We start from the raw sequence: 10622 nt of genomic DNA, 5'->3' as shown, positions 1-10622 counted from the left end.
CTTTTAGGTTAAAGACATAGAATGCGTCTCAAATGGCACCCTGTTCCCTACGTAGTGCACTACTTTAGACCAGAGAATGGCACCCTATTCCCTATATAGTGCACTACTTTAGACCAGAGAATGGCACCCTATTCCCTATATAGTGCACTACTTTAGACCAGAGAATGACACCCTATTCCCTATATAGTGCACTACTTTAGACCAGAGAATGGCACCCTATTCCCTATATAGTGCACTACTTTAGACCAGAGAATGGCACCCTGTTCCCTACGTAGTGCACTACTTTAGACCAGAGAATGGCACCCTATTCCCTATATAGTGCACTACTTTAGACCAGAGAATGGCACCCTATTCCCTATATAGTGCACTACTTTAGACCAGAGAATGGCACCCTGTTCCCTACGTAGTACACTACTTTAGACCAGAGCCACGTCGGCCCATATGGACCCTGGTCAAAAAAGCAGTGCTCTGTGTAGGGAATGAGGCGCCATTTGAGATGCAGACAGTTTTCTTCTGAACAGAGGCCACCTCTCAGCGATAGTTTACATTACATCCAAGCTTAAACAACCAATTCCCAACATCCACACCAGCATTCCACTTAGAAAGCATTGCCAATACACAGCTTTGGTCCGGGGCATTATATGTGTCTTCATGGAGGAACGTGTGATAACACCATGGACCAGAGCTATCCAATACATAGCTTTGGTCCGGGGCATTATATATGTCTTCATGGAGGAACGTGTGATAACACCATGGACCAGAGCTATCCAATACATAGCTTTGGTCCGGGGCATTATATATGTCTTCATGGAGGAACGTGTGGTAACACCATGGACCAGAGCTATCCAATACATAGCTATGGTCTGGGGCATTATATGTGTCTTCATGGAGGAACGTGTGGTAACACCATGGACCAGAGCTATCCAATACATAGCTATGGTCTGGGGCATTATATGTGTCTTCATGGAGGAACGTGTGGTAACACCATGGACCAGAGCTATCCAATACATAGCTATGGTCCGGGGCATTATATATGTCTTCATGGAGGAACGTGTGATAACACCGTGGACCAGAGCTATCCAATACATAGCTTCATTCTAAGTGGTATGGAATGTGGACATTTGAACAGAGATAATATTATAATGTTATAGATGTGTAGAGACAAAAAAATAATACATATATTTTATTTTTCCCACAACCTTGATATGAAAATACAAATGTCAATAGGACCAATGTGTGCACTGCAGGTGATTTATATAAATAAACATTGGGTTAAGGGGTTTATGAAACGACAGAGATCAATATCGTTTTTTTTTTTTTTTTTTTTTTTTTTTTAATCTTTCGACTTAATAAACAAAACAGACTCTCACATCAACTCATTCATCGCACGGAAAAAAACGTTGTGGTATAAAATCATTAACAAAACCAAAAGCTTCCACTAAAACCCTCTCATTCGTTCCCAATACTGCATGTCAATCACCATGAATATCAACACAGTTTAGACACTGAGAAGCTATACCAGTTAATAGGTCCCCGCTGTCGCTCACTTGGTAGAGCATTTGTGCTCGCAACGCCAGGGTCGCGGGTTCGATTCCCACGAGGAGGGGGGGGGAATCGAACCCGCGACCCTGGCGTTGCGAGCACAAATGCTCTACCAGTATGAAGTATGAAGAAAAAAAAATGTATGCACTCACTAACTGTAAGTGGCTCTGGATAAGAGCGTCTGTGTAATGTAATGGTACCATGTAGTTGATTTTTGGAAGGTATAACAAAGATATGAAGTCAGAAACGGTGCTTTCACATATTGGACTATACAGTATATGGAGTGTCTTCTAGCATAGGTTGAGTTCCCAATTGGCACCCTGTTCCCTATATAGTGCAGGAAATAGGGACTAGGGTGCCATTTGGGACCATTACATAGTCATCATCACCCCTTTAGTAAATGTAACCAACACTCTTATCAAAGATATATAGAAACATGCTCTAAAAACATTGCATTTGGTCCCTTGATTGGTGTCGGGTGCTTTAAAAGTTTTTAAAAAGTACATATGTGTCTCGAGCTTTTGGCCAAATGTACTCTAAAACCATGATCATATAGAAGAGGAAGTATTATCACATCTCCTGAGTACCCCCCGATGAATAATATTTCAAAAGATTAAACATTTAAATAAGTTAATATCTGGCAGGACAATTTAGATAAATCTGGCAGGGGAGAAAACAAAAACAAATAATTGATCTGTTCTTACTTCAACAAAAAAGGCTCCTACGACTCGCTGTTTCCACACAGCACCATACACACTAGATATGGTTTTTATTTCATCCGATGCCTGATATTAAAAGCAGGAATTAAAGGGATATTTCTCTCCACACGTTGAATAGCTAGCTAGTACAATAGGGCCCTGGTACCCTGGTATAATGGGCCAGGTACTGGGGCCTACTCAGGAGGTCTGGTATAAAGGGCCAGGTACTGGGGCCTACTCAGGAGGTCTGGTATAAAGGGCCAGGTACTGGGGCCTACTCAGGAGGTCTGGTATAAAGGGCCAGTTACTGGAGCCTACTCAGGAGGTCTGGTATAAAGGGCCAGGTACTGGGGCCTACTCAGGAGGTCTGGTATAAAGGGCCAGGTACTGGGGCCTACTCAGGAGGTCTGGTATAAAGGGCCAGGTACTGGGGCCTACTCAGGAGGTCTGGTATAAAGGGCCAGGTACTGGGGCCTACTCAGGAGGTCTGGTATAAAGGGCCAGGTACTGGGGCCTACTCAGGAGGTCTGGTATAAAGGGCCAGGTACTGGGGCCTACTCAGGAGTTCTGGTATAAAGGGCCAGGTACTGGGGCCTACTCAGGAGGTCTGGTATAAAGGGCCAGGTACTGGTGCCTACTCAGGAGGTCTGGTATAAAGGGCCAGGTACTGGGGCCTACTCAGGAGGTCTGGTATAAAGGGCCAGGTACTGGGGCCTACTCAGGAGGTCTGGTATAAAGGGCCAGGTACTGGGGCCTACTCAGGAGGTCTGGTATAAAGGGCCAGGTACTGGGGCCTACTCAGGAGGTCTGGTATAAAGGGCCAGGTATTGGGGCCTACTCAGGAGGTCTGGTATAAAGGGCCAGGTATTGGGGCCTACTCAGGAGGTCTGGTATAAAGGGCCAGGTACTGGGGCCTACTCAGGAGGTCTGGTATAAAGGGCCAGGTACTGGGGCCTACTCAGGAGGTCTGGTATAAAGGGCCAGGTACTGGGGCCTACTCAGGAGGTCTGGTATAAAGGGCCAGGTATTGGGGCCTACTCAGGAGGTCTGGTATAAAGGGCCAGGTACTGGGGCCTACTCAGGAGGTCTGGTATAAAGGGCCAGGTACTGGGGCCTACTCAGGAGGTCTGGTATAAAGGGCCAGGTACTGGGGCCTACTCAGGAGGTCTGGTATAAAGGGCCAGGTATTGGGGCCTACTCAGGAGGTCTGGTATAAAGGGCCAGGTATTGGGGCCTACTCAGGAGGTCTGGTATAAAGGGCCAGGTACTGGGGCCTACTCAGGAGGTCTGGTATAAAGGGCCAGGTACTGGGGCCTACTCAGGAGGTCTGGTATAAAGGGCCAGGTATTGAGGAGGGTGACACACAGCCAGGACACTAATACCTGATTCCCACCATGTGGCTGACCCGACTTGACCCGTGCTGGCTTTGATATTTTATTTCATATGATCCTTTTAGCAGCTTTGGTGGATGTTTAACCAGACCAGCCTAGACCAGCCTAGTTCAGCTGGTAGATGTGTAACCAGACCACCCTAGACCTGCCTAGTTCAGCTGGTAGATGTGTAACCAGACCACCCTACACCAGCCTAGTTCAGCTGGTAGATGTTTAACCCGACCACCCTAGACCACCCTAGTTCAGCTGGTAGATGTGTAACCAGACCACCCTAGACCACCCTAGTTCAGCTGGTAGATGTGTAACCAGACCACCCTAGACCAGCCTAGTTCAGCTGGTAGATGTTTAACCAGACCACCCTAGACCAGCCTAGTTCAGCTGGTAGATGTTTAACCAGACCACCCTAGACCAGCCTAGTTCAGCTGGTAGATGTTTAACCCGACCACCCTAGTTCAGCTGGTAGATGTGTAACCAGTCCACCCTAGACCACCCTAGTTCAGCTGGTAGATGTTTAACCCGACCACCCTAGTTCAGCTGGTAGATGTTTAACCAGACCAGCCTAGTTCAGCTGGTAGATGTTTAACCAGACCACCCTAGACCAGCCTAGTTCAGCTGGTAGATGTGTAACCAGACCAGCCTAGACCACCCTAGTTCAGCTGGTAGATGGTTTTCATGCTGGATACTTTCAATTAAGTGCATGATCTGTTTTTTTTATCGTATACGTCTGCAAACCAGCCAATCAAAACATACATCCTTCAAGTGCCTCTTTTGAGTCTGTTCTCTCATTCAAGCCAAAGGCAAGTTGGCATGGTTTCTTTCATGCATCATACATATTATCAAGTGCAGAATCCCATAAATAGCCATTCTACACTGTACTGTCCATCCATCCATGCTGTCACACACACATCTTAGCAGGCAAAGCCTCTACAGACAGCTGAAATAGGAAATGTCACAACATAGCGTTAATTTCCTCTCCCTCTCCCTTCCCACATCCCGGCCGGCTGGCACTCTGTCGTGCTCCACTCCCTCTCTCCCTCCCTCCCTCACTCTCTCTCTCCCTCACTCCCTCACTCCCTCTTTCCCTTACTCCCTCTCTCTCTCTCCCTCTCTCCTTCTCTCCTTCTCTCTCTCTCTCTCCCTCTCTCCTTCTCTCTCTCTCTCTCCCTCTCTCCTTCTCTCCTTCTCTCTCTCTCTCCCTCACTCCTTCTCTCTCTCTCTCCCTCCCTCCTTCTCTCCCTCTCTCCTTCTCTCCTTCTCTCCCTCTCTCCCTCACTCCTTCTCTCTCTCTCTCTCTCCCTCCCTCCTTCTCTCCTTCTCTCCCTCTCTCCCTCACTCCTTCTCTCTCCCTCTCTCTCTCACTCCCTCTCTCTCTCTCTCTCTCTCTCTCTCTCTCTCCCTCTCTCCTTCTCTCCTTCTCTCCCTCTCTCTCTCTCTCCCTCACTCCTTCTCTCCCTCTCTCCTATGCTCCCTCTCGCCTTCCAAAACAGCAGCGGAGGGCTGCCATTTTGCTTCCATGCAAAGTGACTAATGCCTTTGGCTATCATAATGCTCAGAATGCTATTTTTCTGCCTCCCAAATGGCACCCTAGTCAAAAGTAGTGCACTAAATAGGGAGCCATTTGGGACATATTAATAATGTTGAGATGAATGCTGAGTAGCTCTGTGCAGACAGACAGGCAGACAGACAGACAGACAGACAGACAGACAGACAGACAGACAGACAGACAGACAGACAGACAGACAGACAGACAGACAGACAGACAGACAGACAGACAGACAGCAGACAGACAGGCAGGCAGGCAGGCAGGCAGGCAGGCAGACAGACAGACAGACAGACAGACAGACAGACAGACAGACAGACAGACAGACAGACAGACAGACAGACAGACAGACAGACAGACAGACAGACAGACAGACAGACAGACAGACAGACAGACAGACAGACAGACAGACAGACAGACAGACAGACAGGCAGGCAGACAGACAGGCAGACAGGCAGGCAGACAGGCAGACAGACAAGGGTGAGTGTGGTTGGGGACAGTCTGGGACTGACTAGTGAAGTGGTGGTAGTTATTTAGACAGTCTGTTATGATGTGAAATACACTATCATTCCCATAGTATAGCCAGAGACATGGGCTCTGTTCAGCAGCTTTTAGCAGAATATCAATGCTTGTTGTTATTAGCATTTAGTGAATGACAACATTAGTTGATGCAAGTTTGGATATGCCAGAAGGTCTTGATTCAGTAATGCAGTTATGCCCCAGAAACACATCTCGTATAGTTGGAAGGTGATAGCTGCATGATCACAATGGAAGGGGTTTTCTATACAGAAGGTGTTTGTTAGTTGTCACACAACAGGCCTAACAGGCAGACTAACAGAGGATGGGTGGATGGATGGATGGATGGATGGATGGATGGATGGATGGATGGATGGATGGATGGATGGATGGATGGATGGATGGATGGATGGATGGATGGGTGGAAGGATGGATGGATGGATGGATGGATGGATGGATGGATGGATGGATGGATGGATGGATGGATGGATGGATGGATGGATGGATGGATGCTGGACACAAGCTCTCAGGACTCTAGCACACTGAGGTAGACTGAAACACCAACAGAAAGGCTCGCAATGGTTCAAATAAATAAATCAAAGCCAAATGGTGTCTAGATAGATTAGATAGATACTAGTCATGCCCACAACACTGTCTGTCAATGTGCTATTCATTGTTATTAGTTGTATGTGTTATCTGATGATGATTGGTTAGCTTAGCTGTATGTTAACCAGGCCTATATGTACAAAGTGTCCGAAGCGCTCCAGTAGAACGTGCATGACCATTCTAGAATCTAGAACCACGTGAAACACTCTAGAACGTGACCTCTGTTGAACTTCCCACATCAGGGGTCAGTGGTTGCCATTCCATATTAGTTTCGGTCAAGCTCTCTCTCTCTCTCGCTCTCTCTCTACCCTCTTTCTCTCTCTCTCTCTCTCTCTCTCTCTCTCTCTCTCTCTCTCTCCCCTCTCTCTCTCTCTCTCCCCTCTCTCTCTCTCTCCCCTCTCTCTCTCCCTCTCTCCCCTCTCTCTCTCTCTCCCCTCTCTCTCTCTCTCTCGCCTCTCTCTATCTCTCACTCTCTCTCCCCATCTCTCTCTTTTCCCTCTCTCTCTCTCTCCCCTCTCTGTCGGTCTCCCCTCTCCTCTCCCTCCCCCCCCCCCTCTCTCTCCTTCCTCTCTTCCCCTCTCTTCCTCTCTGCATCCCTGTGTCATGCCTCTCTCCTCCTGGACAGCTGTGTGTGGTGTTACTCTCTGCCCTCAGGGCCTATATTACAGTCTGTACTGGGAACCATTAAAACCCATTGACTTCATATTCTATGTTACTGTTTAACCGTCACCCTCCTTCTGACTGTGCAGGTTGGTTGGTAGTATAATAGTGCCTGTTTATGCCCGGATAGAGGAAGTGATCTGTTCTGTTCTAATATAGTTTACTATTGTCCAGGGAGGCACTTCCGTTTTGAGTCTGTAGGACATAGATAGAGGCTTCAAGGCACTAGCAAACTCATTTGACTATTTTGTTTTTCTATGCAATTTTGTTTCCGTATTTCAATGTTGTTCTGTAAAGGCTATAATATGTATAAAATAAATACATAAATGCTGTAAAAATGAATAGCAATATGGAAGTCACAATTCACCCAAAAAAAAAAATGATGTTGTTCAGATTTTCTTATTGAGGGTAATAAGGTCCATGCACAGAAGCAGAAGCTAACCATGAAATGTATTATTATTTTTTAGTGGGGAGGGGGGTTTGGTATCCCGATATGGCTCCTCCTCTGTTTTGTTGTGGTTGAGGTTTTTCATCCGGGCCTTTGGGCCAAGTACCAGGCCAGTCCGGTCTTGTCCAGTCAAACAGTAGTTACGTTTCGTCACGCGCGCCCAATAGGACGCGTCCTGTCTCGAAGCTGTCTGTCAACAGAACGATGAGGAGGAGAAAGAATCGTCCTCGTGCTGAATCCCCAAGGTTCCCCGTCAACCGCAAGCTATTTTAATACTGACGTCATGCATTGAATATACCATGATACATAGTACCGTAATTAGGTAGGCCATAATGCTTAGTAGTTTGACATGCCATGATCTTCAACAAAAAAAAAAAAGTGTTTCTGTTCCCTTAAGATTACAACATTCAGCACTTAAATGCTCCTAAATAAGTAATAACTTTAAATAATAAATAAGCAGTGCACTTTTGGTGAAACCAAATGAGAGAGAGAAAAAAACCAAACCATAAAAAGAGAGAATGTCATCGTCTGGGATCAGAGAGGAGGAGAATATAATACAGGCTGTTGTTTTTAAAAAGAAAGAGAATAATTACAACATTACATGAGGTAATGTCTCCCGCATGCCATTAATATAAAACAGAAGAGTGTCTCAACATGCTAATTTCGAGTTGTATTATTATTATTTTTTTTATTAAGATTATTAACTTGCATGGCATCATCATCATGTTGTCGTCATACCCCATGGGATTAGAGTGGTGTTTCAGTTTCAGCATCTGCTGGGAAAGAAAGTAGCAGCGTTGCAGATGTCATCTCGTCTCCAAACAGCCCCACTTCGCATCACGTCTCCTGGCAGCAAGAGACCAGTGTTAGTTCATCTCTTTGTTTTCTATTCTTTTCTATTGTGATAAAGTGCTTAACTGATCCCCGGTAACTAGCGTCATCAGAACACTGCACCCCCCTACGGACAACGTGTGGTCGACATCTCTCTCTCTCTCTATCTGACTGCGGATGCTTCTTGTGCGTGAGTGCGCTTGCGTTCGGGCTGAGAGCTGAGATTCCATATTTCATATTCCCTTTCGCTTCCTTCAGCAGATGCAGTGCAGTGCGCAACTCACCCTCCCCGAGTTCCGCCTGTTATCCATTATCCCATGCAAAACCGTTTCTTCTTCAATGAGCATGTTGTCTTTTCCCGTTTAATATTTCAGTGACAGTTGTTTTCCAGTAGATCTCCATCACGTCAGGAACATAAATATCAAATATTATTTTAACCCTCATCATTCCCATTTTGAGTCAAACAAACCTTTTCATCCTCTTTTTGTGGAAACAGTTTTCTCTCTATTCATTCAAATGTAATAAAACGCAATGCAAAAAACGCATTAACGAAGTTAAATCAAGCATTCGGAATATTTCTACAACATTTACAACGAACGGTGTTTCATCATATCCCCATGATGTCACGTGGAGATCCCGATGATTCCTGCCATGTAGAATGAATCTATAGATTCTAAACGTCGGTCAGCAGCTTGCCCTTATTAACGCAGTTCTGGTTGAGGACAGAAGTACAGTTAGCAGTTCTAAGATTCGCGTCCCTAAAGTTATCAATGCTGTTATTGATCCCTTCGTCTATCTCCATGTATTCTGACTTGCTGGCGATAGAGTTGGAGCTGCGGCGGGAGGAGTTGCTGTCTGAGTTAAGGTCCTGGTTGCTGACGTTTAGAAGCTGCGCCTGCTCCTCTCCCTCCGTCTCCCGGTGATAGAAGTAGTTGAAGTTGGACACGATCACAGGCACCGGCAGCGCGATGGTCAGCACTCCGGCGATGGCACAGAGCGAGCCCACTATCTTTCCCCCGATGGTCACCGGGTACATGTCCCCGTAGCCCACTGTTGTCATGGAGACCACAGCCCACCAGAAGGCGTCGGGGATGCTCGTGAAGAAGGATTCCTTCTCCTCCGCCTCGGCGAAGTAGACTGCGCTGGAGAAGAGGATGACTCCGATGAAGAGGAAAAAGATGAGGAGGCCCAGCTCTCTCATACTGGCTTTGAGGGTTTGTCCCAATATCTGGAGACCCTTGGAGTGTCTGGACAGCTTGAAGATCCTGAACACCCTGACCAGCCGGATGACCCTGAGGATGGCCAGAGACGCAGCCTGCTCGCTTGGTTTCTCCTTCCCCTCCTGGTCCTCTGCCAGCTCGGTGCCCAGCGTGATGAAGTAGGGGATGATGGCTACTATGTCTATAGTGTTCATCATGTTTTTAAAGAAGGCGGCCTTGCTAGGGCAGGCGAAGAACCGCACTATCAACTCAAAGGAGAACCAGATGATACACAGGGTCTCCACAATAAAGAAAGGGTCTGTGAGAATATTTGGTTTGTAATAGAATGTCACGTTGCCTACAGTTTCCATCCTACCCCTGGGATCCTCTTTGAGTTCCGGCAGCGTCTCCAAACAGAATATGACTATTGAAATTAAGATAACCATCACGGATACTATAGCAATCCCTCGCGCAGGTCCCGAGCTCTCCGGGTATTCAAACAGCAGCCAGACCTGCCGTTGGAACTCTTTTTCCGGTAAAGGTTTCTCCTCTTCCCTAATAAAGCCCTCGTCCTCCCTAAACTTCTCCATAGCCTCTGCCCCGAGCTCGTAAAACTTGATCTCCTCAGAGAACATATCCAGAGGAACGTTAACGGGCCTCCTCAACCGCCCACCGGACTGGTAGTAATATAGAATAGCGTCAAAACTCGGCCGGTTCCGGTCGAAAAAGTACTCGTTTCTGAGCGGATCGAAGTAGCGCATCCTCTTTTTGGGGTTACCTAATAACGTCTCGGGGAACTGGCTGAGCGTTTTTAGCTGGGTCTCGAAGCGCAGCCCTGAGATGTTGATGACAACCCTCTCGCAGCACTCATGGTCATCGTGGTCTGGTGGGTAGGTATCCTGCAGGTGCCCCGGCAGGGTGGACGTCTCATCCATGTTATCTCCGGCCACCACAGTCATGCTGGCGGTGTGACCGGGCTCAGCGCAGCGCTATGCGGCAGGGGATGCTCGGCTCAGCCCCGGTGGGATCAGGCATCCAGTTGCTCTCACTGCGCGCCTCAGATTTCCCCCCTCTCTCTCTCTCTCTCTCTCTCCTCTGTCTGATAGAAATCCCCTTGCAGGCACGCGGGCCAGGCAGACAAGGGGGCTAGCTCGCCTCAAGGCTCCCTTGCTCCTCTCTCCGAGTAGTCCT

At 47.4% G+C, this 10622-nt stretch overlaps 1 protein-coding gene across 1 annotated transcript; it reads right to left on the bottom strand.

Annotated features, from left to right (window-relative positions):
• Positions 1–8905: 8905 nt before the first annotated feature.
• On the bottom strand, positions 8906–10390 carry LOC311118162 (potassium voltage-gated channel subfamily A member 1-like; the record flags this gene model as incomplete). Its single annotated transcript, XM_084193023.1, has 1 exon — positions 8906–10390. One exon carries the CDS (start codon positions 10388–10390, stop codon positions 8906–8908), a length of 1485 nt encoding a protein of 494 aa, XP_084049149.1.
• Positions 10391–10622: the final 232 nt, after the last annotated feature.

The sequence above is a fragment of the Coregonus lavaretus genome (genome assembly GCF_964263955.1).
Source record: "Coregonus lavaretus genome assembly, contig: HAP1_SCAFFOLD_9342, whole genome shotgun sequence".
NCBI lineage: Eukaryota > Metazoa > Chordata > Actinopteri > Salmoniformes > Salmonidae > Coregonus > Coregonus lavaretus.
This window is presented reverse-complemented; position numbering and strand designations above follow the sequence as displayed.